The 20,736-nt window shown below is 40.1% G+C and overlaps 1 protein-coding gene and 1 long non-coding RNA gene across 7 annotated transcripts in view; one reads left to right on the top strand and one right to left on the bottom strand.

Annotated features, from left to right (window-relative positions):
• Positions 1–20,736, top strand: part of LOC105664241 (uncharacterized) — a 28,884-nt gene that overhangs the window by 4,730 nt on the left and 3,418 nt on the right. Inside the window, exons 2-3 of one of the 3 annotated variants that reach the window (XR_013040338.1) lie at positions 64–177; positions 11,722–12,290. This is a non-coding gene — a long non-coding RNA (uncharacterized LOC105664241). Of the gene's footprint in view, positions 1–18; positions 178–11,721; positions 12,291–20,736 lie in introns of those variants that run through there. The other 2 variants (XR_013040340.1, XR_013040339.1) reach the window with 2 other exon arrangements.
• Ask1 (apoptotic signal-regulating kinase 1) lies at positions 12,069–20,546 on the bottom strand. 4 transcript variants are annotated; one of them, XM_012297947.2, is made up of 24 exons: positions 20,530–20,546; positions 20,013–20,141; positions 19,715–19,935; positions 19,443–19,637; positions 19,200–19,369; positions 18,888–19,056; positions 18,522–18,821; positions 18,189–18,442; positions 17,952–18,111; positions 17,366–17,719; positions 17,032–17,293; positions 16,832–16,969; positions 16,598–16,764; positions 16,414–16,509; positions 16,217–16,356; positions 15,989–16,144; positions 15,564–15,671; positions 14,843–14,955; positions 14,614–14,783; positions 14,286–14,550; positions 13,877–14,204; positions 13,656–13,803; positions 13,516–13,592; positions 12,069–13,450 (listed from the first exon to the last, which is right to left on the bottom strand). In XM_012297947.2, exons 2-24 carry the CDS (start codon positions 20,047–20,049, stop codon positions 13,390–13,392), a joined length of 4,089 nt encoding a protein of 1,362 aa, XP_012153337.1. In that variant the 5' UTR covers positions 20,050–20,141; positions 20,530–20,546; the 3' UTR covers positions 12,069–13,389. The 4 variants fall into 4 exon arrangements, with proteins under 4 accessions (XP_012153337.1, XP_012153336.1, XP_012153340.1 ...); XM_012297946.2 differs by lacking the exon at positions 20,530–20,546 and having other exon boundaries at positions 20,013–20,153; XM_012297950.2 differs by lacking the exon at positions 20,530–20,546 and having other exon boundaries at positions 15,564–15,659; positions 20,013–20,153.

Raw genomic sequence — 20,736 nt, 5'->3', positions numbered from 1 at the left:
TGGTATCTAATCTTGAAATCTCTACTCTAATACCGATTGTACTCGCCTTTGGTTCTCTGACAGGGTATGGGAAACGACGAAGATGCCACCAGCTGCGCGTTCGGTGTCAGAACGACGAAAAGTGCCGCTGGCAGAGGATTATCCAGAAAGTCCAGCACCGCGTTCCTATATTCCTCGGTAAGTAGTAATCTACCCCATTTCTCTGGCTTCAGCTTCAACGATTTCTGCACAAAACCTCCGATGTATTCCAAACGAAAGTCCGTTGGTCCGTCCGGAGTAGCCATTTCTGCTTCGACCAACGAGAGAAGTTCGTATTAATATTTTCTAACTATTAGATATATGCAGTAACGATTTAATCGAATGCGCGAAGAAAAATTGTATAGGTGTGTCCATCGTCGAAGCAGTTGAACTCGAAGGTAGGAGCAAAATGGACGATCGAAATAATCGAACTACAAAATATGTAGTAGACTCGCATAAAAAGAGAGGTGGTCCGATAGCGAAAATGCCAATCGCTCGTTGGTCGCTGTGCAAGCAGGTCAAGAGACCAGGCACCGACTAAACCCGACAAAACGACCGGGTTTCTGGCATTGGCCGATCGTGTCTTTGAGCCTGCTCGTTGCCTTCCTATTGTCACGGGACGCACGGAATATCCAGAAGCAACTGACATCGCACGCGATCCTGTCTTCCGTGTACTGGCAGCTACCGTTCTTCCGTAGTTGCCGTGGAACGATATCGGCTCAGGTTTTGCTTCGAGGCTGCTCTTTCCTCGTTAGGACAATTAAATCGAAAATAGAAACTGGACTTACCGACACGTAAGTGAAATTGCGTTGACTGCGCTTTTCAACCTATTACGAGTACGTTGATCTAACGCTCTTTCGAACGACTCGCGATTCGCTTAAGTTTATAATAGAAAATTTTGCAAGGCGAACGTAGACTTTTTTCTTCGATCGGGTCTATTTACGATGTTACCGGAACACTGCGCAAATGGAAAACTAAGCGATTTTGAGCAAACGGTGCATCGAAAATTTGTTTCTTTACGGTGTTCGATCGAGAACAATGAAAGGGGAGGTTTATCGCTCCATCAGCCTCGATGAACGAAATCGTGGATCGTGTTCGCGTCGAGCACAATGCACCAGGGAGAAAAACGTTGTCGTTCGATACGTTCGACGGGGACAAAGTTAGCTCCGATCGGATTCGATCGATCGACCGTAAAAACGTGGAAATTGCGCTGACGTAAAAATAGGAAGGTAGGTTGGCGCAGCTGTTTGCCCTTGGACTTCAGCCAGCCAGAAATGGCCCTATTTCTCTGTCGTTAAAGCCTCTATTTCGCTAATAGAGACGAAGAGAACAGAGTCGATAATGGATTCGGAGAAAGATCAATAGCGATCGCGATAATCGAACGTTTTTAATCTTCGAATGGAACCGCGCGGTCTTATAGTCTGATACGATGATTAACGTTCACATATTTTACTTATTATTCGAATTAGAATGTTCATCATATGTATATTTGAAGAAAGAAATAATTTTCTCCTGTTTAAATCTCGATCTGTTACGAGGTGAAATTTTTGATCGGCTCATCGATAGGACAGCCTAATTATTGTTCGAGTTACAGCCCTTTCATAACACTTTAGAACCGGTACAATAGACAGAAGCCGAGAGAAGTAGAAAAAAGCAGCAGCTTGCGCGAACATCTGCTCGGGCAGAGGCGGTGTTACGCTGTTAGGTAATTTCGAAGCTCGAAGAGCATAGCCGATCAAACGTCGGAATTAATTTCTCCCGTCAGATTAGCTGTCTGGCATTTCCCGAAAGGCACGAGATTTTCCGGTGCTCGAGCACACGGCCGCTTTTCGAGCAACGTGCACACGAATGGACGACGAGATCTCTTCAGAGAAACGACTCGTGCGCGTTACGCACAAAGGGAACGGTCGTGCTTTTCATTTCGCGGCAACTCGCCCTTCGTCGAATTAGGAGCCAAAAAAAGTACGACCAGCACCCTCCTACCGAATCGCATTCACTGCAGCGAATTTCATTCTCGTCGGATACTCGTCGCGTAAACTGGATCGAGACGTAGCCAGGAATTTTTACCGTTTCTTTGTCACTATCGCGAACGGATCGATACGTTCGCTATGGACGACGACGTATTTTTTCGATAGCTTCATTGAGTATTTAATGATCCATATTAGCGTATGCTACAAATATCTATACCGATTCGAATAGTCAGATAAGACGACTCGAGGAGTTTATCGTCAATCGCTATCGAATGCTCGTTATTCTCATCGTTGCCCGATCCGTCTCCGATAACACGACAGTGAATTAACTGTGTTCTCGATCAATTCGTGCTTTGGTCGGTACAATAGTACCGTTTGCATCGGTACTGCTGCATCATCAATCACTCTTTCTCAGAACTTCCGTCCCTAAATTGAAATCGTCGAGTGGCAAGGCGAGAAGAAAAAGGGCAAAGAAGGATAAAGAATAAGAAGAGGAGAGAAGACGGCTCCGAGTGTCGCGTCGCCCAAACAATTTGCACCGGGCGTGGGTAATGATTTCGGACGTTATCTACCCCTGGGCGAAATTTGTCCCGGTTCCCTCCATTCGTCATCCGCTCCGCGACTTCCTTTATCGCGACAAACGGACCGTACGGATGATCGTGGCCCACAACGGATCATCCGGCGAGTCTCAACCGGAAGTAGAGGAGGCTTCGCTCGAGACGTTTCGCCCTTTTTGCTTCGACGTTGACGCGTCGAAAATTGATGATCGCTACCGAGTCCCGCGGCTATTTCTCGTTGTCGAGCTTTCCAACCTTCGAACAACGCGACCTGCTGCCTTCCACAGAGCGATTTCTTATTTACGAAGCTTTTCGACTCGCTGTCATTTTTCACGCATGCTTCGTCTCCCGCTCAAAGGATCTACACGCTCCTGCGTTAGTTCTTCTTCGAGCGGTCCAACGTTTTTCCAATCTTCCGTTGCACGTAACAAAAAATAGGTCGTGCGCGTAATCGATTCGATCGTTTAGTTTTTTTTCGAAATCTCGAGTTGTCATTCCTTGGTGAAAAAAATCTCGGTTCTAAAAGTTGCTGAACGAACCGTGCGGATAAAGAGAAAAGGGACGTTTCCACGTACGTTGGATGAAGTTATTTTCGCTTAATCCGGAAACCCGTTTCAAAGAACAAGCCGAGAACAAATAAAAAGTTGAACTCGAGCCCTAATCGAGTGGCGGCAGAAACTCTCGCGAGAAGCTGTTCGCGAAACGCATCTGGCGAATCTGACGATGGAAAGTTTCTCGTATAGGGGAGGCTTTAAGCTGGTTCGTGAACAGGGGTGGTAAGATGTCACTCTGCGAGCATGTACGCGCATATATGGCAGGCTGACGGACGATATTATGATAATCCGGTCGGCGTATATTGACACTCCACTTCGAACGCGCCGAGGGAGTACGTTAATAAGACGCTGCCTTCGAAAATACCCCACGAGGGAGAACGTGAGAGAGAACACGTGCTCCACGATCCAGAACAGAGTCCTTTTCTTTCGAATCTTCTTCGCTCGCAAAATCGCTGATTCGAGAACTAATCCCGACACCCGATTCGACAGGATCATCGTTACGTCGCGTGAAATTTGCACGAAGGCATCTTTTCCGAAGAAATTTCGAACCGAATCTATCAACGTTTCAGTTCGCGGGACGCGATGAACGGAGACTAGAATCATGGTTTGTAGTCAGCCGCGAACAACGATATTCTGAATTATGAATGTGTCGAAGGGCGTTGCCTTTCTCTACACTGTAGAGTGTAGACCTAAGGAAATTCTAGCGAAACGAGGGATAGAGATTTTACCAGGGCAACGACGGAACGTTCCTGGCCACCAGCCAATTCGATCTCACGGTCCGTCTCGTTTTCGGAATTGTACTATTAGATTTACGGAAAGCGGCTCAGACGCGTGTTTAGATTTGTACGGAACATTCAGGGAGTAGTATCGCGATCGAACGAAGCGGTTTCTTCGTTATTTTTCTCGCTTCGTACGATCTTTATACTTTCCTCTATACATATGTATAATTCGAAAGAGAAAGTCTAACGCGTCTTATGCTTACGAGATATTGGTTCGAAGCTCGACGTTTAAACAAGACGAATATATAAACGACTCAATGGCATTTTTCGTACAAAATAATTATAATTTGCCGGTCTCGTTCGAGACGGTCGCGCCGTGTCGCGTACAGCCTTTTCCAATTTTGTGAAGCGGCCGTTGAACGCGTCCTGCATGCTCGCCCGTTTTATGAGTTTAATTTGGAACGCAGACGACCGTCACGCGGGACAGCACGATCGTTGTTTCCAAGGGAAATTCGTTGGGAAATTCAGGACAAGACCATCGGAGACCCGAAAACTCGCCGCGACGACAACGCGAATTTGGCAACAGCTGCGGTTCTCTCGGAACACAGGGTTAAATTAGGTTGCCGGCTCTCCTAAATTCGCTCGATGCATTGTAATTAAAGCTGCTTGTTACTTTCGCACGACATTGCAAGACCATTTGGAAGAAAATTTACTTGGTAAGAAATGCGAGATAACGTTGAACCCGCTCGAGGTACACGCGTTTACATGACTGTCGGGTTAATTCATAACCAACGACTGTCTCTCGAGCAACGACGTTTCTCCTACTTCTAATCTCTTCGATGATTTACGACCGAGATATTCCGGTAGTTTTGAACTTTCGTCGGGATTGGAGGAATGTAACGTCGTCCGGAATTGCCGATATTAACTACAACCGCAATGCACCAGGTAATTTTTGCCAAGTACCGAGAAGATTGGTATCGTTTCGGACGACACGCAATATAAAAAGTTCGAGACACGGAAACGGGAACTTCGATTTCGACGTTATGCCGGTCCGATCAAACCCGATCTTTTCTACTGGCACAGTTGAACCTACCTTACCGTGTTGTTCACGAAAACTGCGATCCTCCTACTCGATACTTTGCATTACATCGTTACTCAACGTTATTAACCTTTTTTAGAATACAGGTATTAAATCCGTGCGTACGACTTATCGATCCAAGGACCACGTGCATGTTCCTTAGCACAAAGTAAACGACGCGTACTTCAGAAGCAGTTCGAAAGATTTTCCTCGACATCGTCGACAACAGATTTCGCGACGACTCGGCAGGAATACAAAAGCAAAGAGCTCCCGGCTAGCAACTTCTCTCGCTCGCTAATTTCCGGCGGCTCTGCCGACCCACGAAAAAGATCATTAAAGTTCGCCACCAGTTACCATCTGGTTGCCGCGTGCTTGCCGTGAAAGCGGACGAATAAGAATAGAACGGAGAAAAAGACGAAGCCGAGACGTTTCGGGGAGGAACTTAATCCCTGGGGCAAGAGAAATTTCTCTCTTCTCGAGCAGCCAGCCAACCAGCCAGCCACTTTCCCTGGAAATGCCCTTGGCGAACGTCTGGGAAATTCTCCGAGTTAAGCTGCAGCAAGCTCTCCATTTTCGCCTACTTCAGTCCCTCTCAACAGGTTACCTGAGTTTCTACTACGGAACTGCATCCTCGTTCCTCCTTCTACTCTTTTCTCACCCCTTTTACACAACGACCGGCATTTCGTCGACTCGAACTAAAGGGGGTTCACGCTAGACGAAAAGCTGCAACCGCCCCGTCGCTTCTCTTCCCTTCTTTCTCTCGGCTATCTTCTAGGGTTGGCTGCATCAAGAGTCATCCTCGTCGTCTTAACGTTCCTGTCGTATAACGCGAAGCGTTGCCAATGGAAAGTCTAAATACATCTCCCGTGGATTTCGGACTAAAGAGAGATCGACGCCGAACAAAACCTGCCAAATGGTGGAAGTGAAGCTAAACGAGAGAACTTTTTTAACTTTCCGTTAAAAGAACCGCTGATCGAGGCAGCGATTTATCTCGATAACGTAAATTAAATTAAATTCAATTAAAGAGATTGAATAGCAAACGGTCGAAAAAAATAAGAGGAAAAAACTACATCGTCCTTTTTAACAGAAACCTGTACGACCTTAATTTCGTCGAGTCGCGAAATAATGGAACGATAATTGAAGCAGCACAGCTTTGTTTTAGCCCCACGTGGCATTAAAGGAGCCAGAGATTCGACCCGTGGGAGAGTTACGTCGTATTTCATTCTTTCAGCTTTCTTTGCTTTTCTCGACCGCAAACGATACAATATTACTATTCGAGGCAATCTAGAAACAAGAACTATAAACGCAATTTAAAGCGCGTTTTTCTTCCTATAAAACCCACCTATTTTTCTTTCTGTCTCATTTTCCTCCGATTCCTCGACGTCTTGCGAGGACGAACGGGATGGTAGCATCGATCGAAGCAATTTCTCGAACTCTTCGAGCTTGTCACCGCTAGTAATTTGTTGACGAGATAACGACGTAATGATTTCCTCGCGTGTTCCTGACCTTTCTGAGCCATGAATACTCGCCACGCTACCTTCGGAGTCCGACATCTCGATTTCTGCAACAGTTTCAATTAAATAATTTAATTCGAATAAAGCACGATATGTTAAGGAGGGATTTGAGAAAGCAGACAAGATTTTCATCGAATGATCATTAAACTTTCCATTTCAAATTTTCACGCGAGTCGAACATACAACATTTTCCCGTAGAAACGCGGTTCTCTCTCTTTCTATTTGAAACTCGACGCCCCTCAGAAGCTACAACCGTCGGAGACTATCGGTCGTCGAACTACGAACTTCCATCAGACTGGAATCTCTTCGATCCCCCGCTAGACAGACTACGTGTTCCGACTTGTTTCTCCTTTAACGTTCCCGGTTGACGAAGAGTCGGTGTGACACGCGATAAGAGGACGTCGTAGGCAAAGTGTTTCTCGAAAGAAGCTGGAAACACGGGGGAAACCAGGAAGACAGAACAAGAGGTCGAGGAAAACTCGTAGAGAAAAGAAACGAACGATTCGGCGTCAGCAAATCGAATCTTCTAGCTTGTTCGTGACGATGCGGGTATTAAGTATCGTAAATCTATACGAATACGAGTGCGGATAGCTCGATTTCGAGGAAGGTAGATGTGAAGATCCGAAGATCTCGAATTTTCCGGTATACGTCTCGATATATGTTTCGCTCCGATACTATGCGTATCGGATAGTATCTTTGACTGTGTGACACAGGAAAAATCGAAGATGTACATGCACGCGCGTGTACCGTCTACAATCTCCAGATTTAATTGGTGGTTGGTTAAAGGTGCGGATCACGTCGCCTCGACAAACAGCTCCTAGCAACGAGTTGTAGGCTCGTCACGCCTCCAACTGTTTTCTTATGGTGAATCTCGCGCCCTTCGCTGCAACCCTCTATACATCGAAAGAAGAAATAATAAATACAAACTCCAGCCGAAAGAAACGAGAGATTCGATCTCGGGATGGTTCGTTTCGCGTTCGAGTGAAAGTGCCGTTCCTCTTCGCGTTGTTTTCGTTCCATAAACCAGTGACGAGGTAGGGTGTACGGTTGGTTGAATTCGCGGAAAGCATGTACGTTTGATTTCCAAACAAAATGTTTCCCGAAATTGTCTCGTTTCACGGTGTACCCTTACCTTTCAATTCGGTTGCTGTTTTCTTTTGCTAGATGGAACTTCCAGGCTCGACACCTGCTTCGCGTACGATGGCGCACATAGAATTTCGACGTGGGCGTCGCGGCGCCACTTACCGACGATTTACCAATCGAACGAGTTGTTTTCTACATTCGATGCATTGCGAGGAAACGATGGTACTCTCGAAGATACGAGGTAATTAAGTATCTCGGAATGAATTCGAGTTACCACCAGAGGTACCCTACGTAAAGAGGGGAGCTATTAAGAGGTACCTTGTATATGTAATTATGTCGATGGTTATCGCTTTTCTCTGGACGATACGAGCGTTTAATTCTCGACGATATCGAATAGAATTCCGATAAAAAGTTTATTCACCAGCGACACGAGAAAGAAATATTTTTCAATGGCACCGATCCTCTTCGAACGATTCGAATTCACCTTTCGAAGAAAAAAGGAAAACGAGCGACAGAAAGGCCAAAAGTCGATACAACGGAGCATCTAATTAAAACCCCTCTAATGGAATCCGACGGATTTCCGCGAGCCCGTCACGGTCGTATATATACGTCGTAAAGTTTCACCGGCCTCCCTCCATGCATAATTCATAGCCGCCAGGAGGATGCTGTTCTCTTTTCTTCGGGTTTTTTGCTTGGTCTCCGCGTGACACGCTCGAGATAACGCCAGACGTCTCTCCCTGTCTTCTTCGCCCGTTTCACCCGATTTTCCGTTCTCTTTTCTCGTCCTTTTCGAATGACGTTTCTGCCGAAAATCACCTAGCATCGCTCCGAGCCGAGTAATTTCTACCGCTGAATCGCATTATCAACGAAACGTTTCGGTGCTGGCTGCTGATACAGACGAGGGACCGGCAATAATTCAGCTACAACCGCGACCCAGCTACGAGGGATCGCTAATTCTCGCCTGGATGTTCCATGCACGGGGACAATAGATCGCAGAGATTAAAGGATTTTTCGAGATACCGACACCCGAATAGCATTAATCTTTTATTTATCTTTAACGCGCCAGGATTTCCCGGCTTCCGTTTAACGACCATTACTTTGTCAAACGACGACCATTGATACGGCAGTTTTTTTATCTGAAAACTTTTCCGTGTTTCGGATGGAAAATTGGTTGGCCAACGAAGACGAGAAACGTATTAAAAACCAACAACTTTACACGACATAATCGATCGAATAGTCCATGTTGTATTAAAACTATTTACGTAGTCGCTTGCTTTATATCGTTAAATGGTGCGAAGCTGTTGGTATTTCGAAATAACAGCGAATGGGTAGGTCGGACAAAAAGGAAGAAGCGACAGGGAAAGAATACGAAGGAGGTTCGGGAAGGCAAGAATTCCGAAAGCTCGTACAGCCTGTAAAAAAATTCCATCGTTGACGTGGATAAATACGAATGCTCGACGATGCAATTAGCGGTTTCGTTCTCCGACGCGGTAGGACCCTCTCTGGACGTACTGGCAGAGGCGTCGATTACAGATGGAATCCGAAGGATGAGAAACAACGGTCCCGCGGTAATTGGATTTTTTCCCGCTTTCGAATAGCAACCGCCAATTCATTAGGGGTCTGTTTGCGCGGCACGCTTCGAGGACCCTCGATCGAACCCGTTGCGTTGGTCGAAAACGAGAGTGGAAATTTACGCGAGCACCGCTCGCTAGAACTGGCTGCGCAAACAGGCCCTTGTGTACAACCGGCCGGCAAACAGCGGATCCCATTAATTGCCATTAATTCAGCCGCGTTATGGAGAAGTTTTCGAGCTCGGTCGGAGATGAGCTTGCGTAGAATATTTCGGCTCTCGAGCCACCCTTCTCGCCCTCTATCCTCGAATACTTTCTTCTCTCGAAAGCGGTTCCGTAGCCTTGGGACGTTTTTGCCCGCTTCTAACTTCGTGCCGATTCTAATTTTAATCCGGCTCCACACCTTCCGAATCTAAATTTCAATTTTCAATTTTCCTATCCTACGAATAACGAACAAATATTTATACCCTGGAAAGTTATCGTTGTCGGAATTACAAAATTATGTTTTTTCAAGCTTCTAACGAAATTAGAATTTGTAATTGTTGAAGCGGTAGGAAGTTGAAAGGTTACAGTGGCAATAGCAACTGGCAACGATAATCGAGCAATAGCCTATACATTTAACCGCGGTCAGAGGGTAATTTTGAATCTACGTCGACCCGGTACAGCCCGTACGTTCTTCGTAAAGCTATTACGAACGACTGACTCTAGCCTGACAATAATAACAGTAACAGTAACGCGAAATCGTGCAAGTCGGATATGAATATGTATCAGGTACATCTGTTGCCTGGTAGTCGTCCCAACGGTGGCGTTATGAGACGAGAAAGGGTGCAGACGCGATTCAATATCGGACCAGCTCTTTCTTCGCTACGTGCCAGAAGTTACCAACGGGGTTAATTCTTACCCGGTGCCCCGAGAACCGCAATACTTTTCTCTCGCTTTCCTTCTTATGAACGCTTATAACGCGATACGACTTGGCTTAGGTCAGATGGATCTTTTAATTAGAGAAAACGCGTAGATACCGTTCCGATAAAATCGTCTGGTCAAATTACCGAGAGATCGAAAAAATCGCTGCGAAAATTTCGCGTTTATTATCCTTCTGATTATACCGGTTCTCCCTTCCAAACAATCATCTTTATACATCTTTCGCGAACGTACGGAGTAGAACGACGAGATAGACGCAAAGAAAGACCTTATCAGATTGGAATAGGGTTCGTTGCCGTCCTTTCAGTAACAAATTAAGGATTTTAAGCCGAAAGTAATTAGTCTCGGCGAACAAGGTGTCACTCCGTGAAAACGAGGAGACGGAGAGTCAGCCTTCATTGTTCTCACCATAATCTCCGTTCTTTCGCTAGTCTGCATCGAAGAAAGCGCTTGGAAAAGGATGATTTCGCTTTCCGGTCAGATTAATCGTCACATCGACCAACTCCTTTATTTTCCGTCTGTCTTCTTGGCTACACGAGTCTTTTCTGAAAAGGTTTCTTGCACGCGGAAGATCCCGTGTAACAAATATAACTCGAAAAAAAATAGATGAAGATCGACGTTATATTAACGCTAATATAACTCTGAATTTCGATGCTTTCCGCGATAAGAATGAAATATTAACCGTTCTAAAATCGTTTACTTTTTCAACGAACATAAAAATTAGATCACGGAGAATTCGCAATTCTCGCAAACTGGTCTTGGTGCAAGAACTGCAATCAATTACACGAAACTGAAAAAGAGATTACCGGATACGATCTTTCTCTTCCCTTTGCCACGCTAAGCGAGGAAGGAAGCTGACGCGATAATCTTATTTATCCTTTCACTCGAGCAAATGGATTATTTCGGGCGGCGCTGAAAGCCTCGTACTCGAAAATCGCGAATCCTCTTTAGTTACTCCACGGGCGTAGTTAGTTAATTAAAAGGTAAAGAGAGGGGAAAAGGACGTGGTTGGCTAGACAGGTTGGGATTTCTGTCTCGATCGCGGCGAACAACCCCTTTTCGTTCGTTGCCGCGATCGAGAATCCGGATGCCTGTCCGATTCAACGAACACTTGAACGCTTTTTTATTCGCGATTTTCATTTCTCTTATGAAATAGATTCGCCGATAAATACAGTCTCGGGATGAAATTGGCTTTATTACCATATCTTTAAAACTAACGATAAATAAATTAGAATGCATAAAATATCTGCATATTTTCGTCCAAATACGAGTGACTTTAAAAACCAACAGACTAATAAAAGCTGAACGAAAATACTCTGTGCAATCGCCCCTTGAATATTCCACACAGAAACGTAGACAATGCAGATTGCACGCGCGTGCGAATGCATCGAAACGAGCAGACAAGAGAAAAAGAAAAAATGAAAAAAGAGAGAGCGAGAGAAAAGAGAGCCTCGACGGTGAAAATAAGCGACCGAGTTCGAGGGGGTGCGTTTATAAGCCGCGTGTGCTTTTTTGTAGTGCAAATGAATAGGTCCGACCCTCGTGTCCGAAACTTTTGCAATTTTACGCCGTGGCTGCTCGGTGCATTCATTTTCCAGAAAAATTTAAACTTTTCATCCCTCTGACTCTTCTCATTCTTCCAATTACCAAGTGGAATGAGAGAGACAGAGAGAGAGAGAAAGAGAAAAATTTCGAAATGAAAGTTCGATGAACACACCTTTTTTCTATATGTATAGATCGTATCATGAAGATAGAACAAGAAAACACAGCAAACTGCTGCGAAACTGCTGCATTGCAACGAGATAAAGAGAGAACGTCTCGTCTATATCAATGCAGGGAACGTTGCGAAACGGTTGAAAAGGAATATCAACCCCTCCAACCGATCACGTACTCTTTTCTTCCCCTAGTATTGAACTCTTCCGCCTCAAGGAACTGCTTTCGAGTCTTCGTTTACTTTGCATTTCAATTAAAATTTCCCCACCCCTTTTCCCTTCCTTCCGACGCAAAAAAAAATTATAACTATCAAAGCACAGAAATGCTTTATTGTATCGTAAAAGAGAACAGGTAAAAAATGAGAGGTACGTTCTGCTCTTGTTCGCTGGAATCTTTATTATTAATTTCAGTTTACTAAAAATAACAGTATAATTGATCTTATCAAATACAATGAAACAGCAATGTGAAAACGTTTTAAAAATCATCTCAGCGCACAATGTTTTCCTTATCGATGCTAATTAGTCGACATTTTGTAGAAGCATACATATCGTTCGAAATAATTAGAGTATCATCCGTACGAATGATCCACTAATTCTTCTAAATTGTTCTTAATTATTATGATATAATTAAATCGTTATCTATCCCTGATAAAATTAGGCACTTATATTAATTATCTGGCATGATTATGTTGCGTTATTGCGATGGAAGTCGACACGGATTATATAATATACAGAAGAAGCATAAACTTTTGGCTGTTCGCAAAAGTATCGTATATAAAGCACAAAATCTATTATAGAAAAATTCGTATCTACAAAAACTGATAATTCTTAAGCGCACAATTGAAAGCAGACTTTTAACAAGCATTTTATGTATGTATACGTATACATAACTGTGTTACGTAATACTTCTCTGTCGAGTAAACAATTATGTGCAACTAGGAAGACACTTTATGTAAATATTTACTCTTGAGAAATATACAGTTACAGCGATGAAACATTACTTTATGTTTGCACATAAACTACAGTTGTACTATTACACCGGTTTATAAGGCACTACGAGCATTTGCTTCTTTCAAGGCTATCACTTATAGTAATGAGAACACGAAAATACAGGACAACTTTCTACGCGCACGTATTATTCTTTTTAATAATAATATCAATTTCAGCTTTGGCAGGAAAGTTAATAGAACGCATTAACAAAAGAATTGGACCAAATTACTGAGTTTCCGAGCTTCCAAATAAACAACAATCATCTTCCTCTTGCAAAATTTTGAAAAATCTAAATTTGGCAAGATTAATGTTCTATATCGTTGATAAATTGTTGAATGAGAATATAAATTTTACATACAACCGATTACAGTGGATATAACAATACTGAATTATGAACTGACATATCATACTCAAAATCTGTTGTATGTACATACGTGTTTTGTAACTAGTAAATACTCCATGTTTAGGAACCACGCGATAAACTAATAACATCATCGTGCATTAAAAACCATTCGCGTAGTTGCGACCTACGGGAAATATTCCTAACGACACGGGTATTTTATTCTCGTAATAACATTTTTCATCAACCGCAACAACCGCATTTGAACGAACATTGTACCCTGCATAAAATAAACCGTCAACATAAAAATCAATTCCAATGTTTTATATAATTTAACGATCACTCCTTCTCTTGCTGTAACTTTAATTGTTACTTTGCCGATGGTTTATTATTGCTTGCCATATCCTTAGCTCGATACCTCCTCTAAGCAAATGATTTATTTATTAAGTAAATATTTCATGCAATTATGTAGAAACTTAAATATTTACCTGAGATTAAGCCTACGAATATCATCTCGGGAGATATGATTCAGGACATCGTCCAATGTATATTGTTCATACATAAACTGTAAATAAATTGTTAATTACAGTATATTTACTTAGCGTATTATCAATTAATGAATACTTACTCTTTCGATCGTAGCTTCATCTATTTGAAGGCTCTGCAACCATTCGACGAGAGCTTGATCTGCGTATGGATCTGTACTAGAATGCGAATTACTAACAATCAATGATACAGGTTGTTGTAACGTATTGCCGGATATCGATGAATTATAACTTGAAAAGTAAAACCAAAAAAATTAGTTACTTGTCAATATACTTCTTAAATTAGAATTATATCGAATCTTACCCAGATTCTTGTCTCGTAATTCTTTTATTAATGTTTTCGCAAAGTCTTGTCAAAGTATTAACTTGAGCTCTTTGCTCGTCAAGAATTTGTTGCAATAAACCCTGATACAATTTTTGACTATCAATCAATTCCTGAAGCAGTTTCATATTTTCCATTTTCAACGATCCCATTTGATCCCTGTATTCCTTCCAATATTTATTATCGACAGAATCACCGGTTTTCTGAGATTTCACCGAGTTTACAGTAGACACACCGGACGTAGAACCTTCTTCGGGACCTTGACCACCAGGTTGCACGCGTTCTTGACCAAGTAAATTAGCACCGAGTTCTGCAAGTTAATAATCGAATGAATTTTTTAATAGACATCATCACAACTTGCTTAAATAGAATAATAAAATTAGAACATTACCAGGAGATAGTACAGTAATGGCTGCTTGAACTGCGTTTCTGACTAAATTGTCCAATGCAAACATCCAATGAGGTTTTATACTGTGCATTCGTAAAACTTCATTCACTGCAGTTTGGAAAAGGTAAATGGCTAAATTGAGATGATTGATAGCGGTAGAATCGAAATCTAACTCCTCTTTTAACGTTCTAATAGCTGTAACGATTACTTCATGGTTTTGCTCCGCGATGTAATCTCTTAATGCACGCATTAATAACACTAAGTGGGTCTAAAAGAAATAGATATTTAAATGCTTGTACTGTGTATTTAATGATTAAATAAAAATAATTACCATTTGAAGAACAGTTTGGCCCTCTGCTTGATGTATACCTCTCATCCAAACTTCACATATTTTTGCTTCGTCTTGCGTGAGAACTCTAGTTAGTGTCATTCTTCTTTGGCTATCTTTCTTTAGTAAATAGAAACCTTCTTGTTCTTCACCAGTTTTTTGTCCTGGTTGTCCTATTTATAATACGTTAACCGTATTAAAGTGGAATGACTATTAACCATTAGGCAATTACCTCCTAATTCAACTTCCGGCGACAATAAACCACCTGACGAACTTCTTCTGGTCATTGAAGCCCCGGATGTATCGGTTTCACTTGTCTCTATAGACGGTGTGTTTCCTATTGTACTACAAGTATAAAATTAACCATTAATTCCAAACACTATTCATATTTACTTGTTCGCATATCAATTTTTACGTTATGCACGTGTCACAAGGGCAACAATATTTCCTGATACATCTAAACTGGATATAAACCTGAATACATATGGCAATCACTGAAGCTATGAATACTATTCCAAGGCAGATATTAAGAGCGAATGATTAAAAAGTATATGAACAATGTTATATAGATAATTTTTGCTTTTTAATATGTTTGTATTATATTTGCTTAGTATGTCAAACTTCAATTTTTATAATTAGCTTAAAATGTGTATCAGGAAGACTAAAACAGTACAAGAATTTTATTCTCCGTTCTTCCTTTTTAAAAAATACATTCAATTACATATACCGTAACTACAAACAGGAAGCTCCATTGCCCACAACACATGAATAGTGAGCAACATAAAGCATTGCGAGTATTAATATAATATGCGGGATAAATAGTTAATGTTAATGCTAATTAAATTCCTAACAAACATAAATAATTTGATACCAAACAGATAAATAATAATTACTACTACTTTTGTTATATTTTTTATGGACTGCTTTAACCATTTATAACGTTAGTACCATACCTGTTAAAAGAAAGGGTTGCAGTGGGCATTCTGATGGGAGACAGAAGGTGTGCTGGACTGCGCTCTCTAAGTGGGCTTGACTTTGTCAGTCCTCCACTGTATGTAACACTTTTAGATTATATTTCATCATAGTACATAGTAACATAATTAAAATATAAAATAGGTAATGTTACAACGCAAATCACGCGTTCAAGTTCAAATACATTGTGCACAATGTATTCAGATTTATCATTCTACTACAGATTAATTATTACTACTATAAATTGGTTGGACTAACACAAAACATATAACAACATAGAAAGGATGATAAAAAATCACTTTAATAATAAAGCAACAAAAATAAAAATATTTATAGACTATGACAACGTAAACAGATGAATATCCGCACATAAGTATACATTAAATAAATAAAGTATTTACGTTACCTATCGTCTGATTGTGAAGTTTGAATAGGAGATGCAGAAGCGGCATGATTATTGTTTGTTTTGTCAGATTTTCCCGAACGTTCGAGTCTATCAGCAGGTACCGAGATACTTCTACCAAAATCAGGCGGTGCAACTAATCGATTAGTTTTCTTTTTTCTGTGCATAAAAAAAATCCATAATAGATCATTTATTAACTCATGTAACAATTTTTTTAATTGTGTCACGTACTCGTTCAAAAATGGATCTTCTAATAGTTCGGCAGCGGTTGCCCTTATGTCTGGGTTAGGTTCAAAGCAACGCAGTATAAAACTTTTTGCTCTTTCAGATAGTTCTGATGGGATTTCTGGATGTATTTTGTAATATCCGACCTATTAAAGCACCATGTTGAAATACAGCGAAGATTATACAGTTTCCAAATATTTTACCTTAAAAACAGCTGCTTGAGGTGAACCCAATTCAATAAATGGTGGCTTCCCAGTTGCCATCTCAACTATTGTACAACCCAAAGACCAAATATCTGCCTACACGTGTCAAAAATAACGTAGATACTCATGTAGATACTTATATGTACATGTATTGAACATAATACTTATAAAAAATTTAACTTACGGGAGCACCGTAACCACGTTGTCCTTTATCGATAACTTCAGGTGCCATATACTGTAATGTGCCAGTAAACGTTTCTGTACTTGGACATAAACCGGCTAATCGTTTTGACATGCCAAAGTCTGAAATCTTCACTACACCACTATACGTATTTACCAGAACATTATCACCTACAAATAATAGTTACGATGTACTACACGAAGCCTCCAAAAATAACACTTACGTATTATGTTTTACCTTTGATATCTCGATGAACAATTTTTTGATCATGAAGGTACTTTAGACCTTCTAAAATCTGTTTCGTATAATAAGCAATCGTAGATTCATTTTCTTTCAGAGGACCCCATTTTGACCGAAGTAAAGCTGATAAACTTCCTAAAGATACAGGGAAAACGTTATGCAATGTATTACTTGATTATAGAAGCTGGTTAGTTTACCTCCAGGAACTTGTTCCATGAATATCTTGAAGTATCCATCTTCGCTTACGGAACCAAGATACTGAACAATATTTCTATGTCTCAATTGACTATGCAATTTAATTTCCTCGTGCAAGGGTTGCACATCTCCCAGATTTCGTTCGCGAATTTCCTTGACCGCGATTCTAACTTGAGTATTCAGATCTCGAGCTGCGTAAACGACGCCGTATGTGCCTTTACCGAGCATTATCCGTTTATTTTGATCATCGAGCTCGTACTCAAACTGTAATAAGATACATATTAATAAAATAAATTTAGTTAAAAGCTTGCTGAAAATTGAAAAATATCTACAAACCTTCATTCTATCATCGGTCATGTAAGCATCCAAGTCAGTAACCATACCTTCTTGATCTCTGGTCATTTCCAAAATTAAATCGTAAAACCTTTGTCTGCATTGAACTGACGGGAAATACATTTGGAAATCATCAGAGTTTTGATGAACATATAAAAAAAGGCAACGCTCGTCCCTCTTGTATAAGCTTACACTACGTATCATGTTTGCGGTAAACAACCAGTCATGAACTTGTTTACAGCTATTCTTCATATTATCCAAGCACAAATTCCAAATCTGTACCGACTTTTCTTCTGCTCCCAAATTAACGTTCACGTAGCTCGGCATCAAGATCTTCGTTGGCTCCAGCACTAGGAGCTGAAAAAAGAAAGATCAGCGACTCATTCAACCTTTCAGGGGAACCTGTTGTAATGGAAAATTGATTCATTAAAGTCAGTCTAAGAACCTGCACTAAAAGCAGTTTTATTTTATTCTTACTTTGACCCAAAATGTACAGAAGTAAGCTGGATTGGTAACACAATATTATAAGCCATAGTCTCCCGAATTAGAAACTGGATCCTTTGTAGAACGATTCCATTTATCAACTTACTGGAAACCGTATACTATCTCCGACTTCCGATTTTGTAGCTTCGACAAAGTAGTCCATCCAAAAACTAAATATTTGCTCCTCTGGTGAAACCTCAGCTTCGTCATTCTTTTTACGAAATCTATTTATCAGCGATATGTTCCCTATTGTTGATTTCAGGTACCTATTAACAAACAAACTTAATGACATTTAAAACCTCTTACTGCTATATGTAATACTTGAAAAAAGTTAAGTATTTACCAGTTTGGTGGCTTCAATTTGAACATACATTCGGCGGCTTGAATAGCTTTTGAATAATCTTCGGCTAGCACACTGATCTCAAAAAATGTGGCTACGTCCCAATAATCCTTTAAACTTGACAAACTGCCCTTCTTTCCGATAAGATTATTCAGTATCATTCCAATATGTTGCAGTTCTTCACTTTTCGAAAATTCATTCCCTGCTATAACTAACAACGTGGCGAGATTTATCCCTGCATATTCGTTCGGTTGCACCTATATACAGGAATTGTAATTAAATGAATGCAGTTTGTTTCTCTGTATGTTAACATATAGAAAAATAACACGTAAATACCTCGAAACCTTTCCTGTACCAGTGAATTGCGTTCTTTAAACTTTCTGAATCAGTATGCCTACTTTCAACAAATTTATCTTTATATATTCTTCCACACAAACATAACATATCAGGAACATGATTTTCTTTTTTCTCCAACGCTTTCTCTATAACTTTTAATGCCCTTTCTCGATCGCCCTCTTTGTTCCGTCGATTTAACGCAAACGCGTACAAATATCGTATAGCGGGAGTATTGATGTAATTTTTATGAGTCGGTATTGTTCTCAGATCATCAACTAGCTGTACCATTGCATCATAATCCTGCACATATATAATGTCCATTATCAGAAAGGTTTGTTTTAAATAAAATGTAAACAAATACGCTACCTGTATTTCACGAAACGATATCAAAACGTTCAGTACAACCTCTCCCGATAAAACGTTTGGATCATCTAAACGTTTACGCATGTTGTTCAGAGCTTTTGAAAGTTCTTCACCCGAATAAGTTTCACGTGCTTTACGTAAATCCGCTAGGAACTTTTCTTTCATGTGCGCTCTATAAGAAATATATAATTTAACTTTATGCATAAAACAATAAGTTGGAAATATTCACTTCTTTACCAAACATTCCCATCAATAATTTCCATCAATAAAGAAAAGAAGTACACAATAACAAAGTAAACAAAAGTCAATACATACTTAGATTGTACTTCAACATCTTGAAAAAGCTTCTTCAATTTCAATGTAAGATGCTGTTTTGGATCTATTACTTCATCACCAGTGATTCTGGTAGTTGCTGGGTTTGTTGCTACACACGAACCACATTCTACTACACGGTATGAAACGAATGTGTAACTGCCACATGATAACTGTACATTATAAATTTGTAGATTAAACAATGATTTTTAAACACAATACATGTACAGAGTAACATCAACATACCTTGAGTCTGATAGTTGTTTCTGTATCCATATCATTATGTAACAGGATATTCTCTTTCATACCAAAACTTTCTCTAACACCAAGATGATAAAATAAAGCAGACTGTTGTAATTGAATACTCAAATCAACGACAGCTACATCTGCATTGTAAAATGTATCAAGTACATTTGTTTCTCCAAAATCGAGTTTCTCAAACTGGAAAAATCATGAACAAGAAATTGTATAATTCCAATGTTACATTCTACAGCTTCTAACGCTAAAAATATTTGTACCTGTATATGATGCATATTAGCATTGACTAAATTACACGCTTGTCTAACTTCCTCCAAGGCCCTCCTTCTCTGAGCCAAGTGTTCTGGTTGTTGTAAATCTAAAACGCAAGCTACATCCATTCTAGGTCTTCCTGAGATAGTGGTATGCCCAGAAATGTCACTGTGCGTACCAACACTATCGGTACTAGAAATTCCTTCGACTATATTTGATTGCGAAGCAGCTAACAAATATTGTGAAGGATGACAAGAAATTGAAAATATATATCATTTTAGTAATAAATGTAAAGAATTTAATTACCATTCATATCAACTGTATCACCACAAATGGAAGGCATGTCGTACAATTATTTGTTGCTGGGTATAATTAATATTATAACTCTTACTCAATATTTGAGAACTTTGTTGAATAATGGAATTATGTCTTTACCTGTTTATAAATAAAATATATACAATGATGATAAATTAATCAAAAATATTATATTACTAATGTCTAATATAAATTATTACTATCGGATATAAAATAGTAAGAATATAAACATATGGAATTTTAGGAAAATTGTATAATTTATACAATTTCTAAATTACGTATAATATAGATATTTAAACTAATTATACACAGATACATTATTAATCTTTAAACACTTTAAACTACAATAGAATAAAATGTAAAAGAATATTGAACAAATACGTGAAGCCTCAGTTTATGACATTGCCTCACACAAGATACAATAAATACATTACGTGTTATTTGACAACCATTAATACAAAATTCTGACAAAATTATTAACTTCATCACAATACGGTACTCAGAATACCTTTTGCAATGTACATTATAAGCACAACCGTCCATTTCTTCTAGAACACACAAATCCAGAGTCGAGGTCGTACTTGTACAACTCACATAAAAAATTTTCCTGCTAGTTCACAGATGGCAGAGAGATCAGTCGCTCTGCCGGTATAAAAATAGAAACTCTCAAGATAGAACGCATTACGTATAATACAAGTTGGGATAATCGTGATGT

Source organism: Megachile rotundata, chromosome 13 (genome assembly GCF_050947335.1).
Source record: "Megachile rotundata isolate GNS110a chromosome 13, iyMegRotu1, whole genome shotgun sequence".
In the NCBI taxonomy this organism is placed as follows: domain Eukaryota; kingdom Metazoa; phylum Arthropoda; class Insecta; order Hymenoptera; family Megachilidae; genus Megachile; species Megachile rotundata.
The sequence above is the reverse complement of the archived record's forward strand: the minus strand, read 5'-3'. Positions and strand labels throughout refer to the sequence as shown.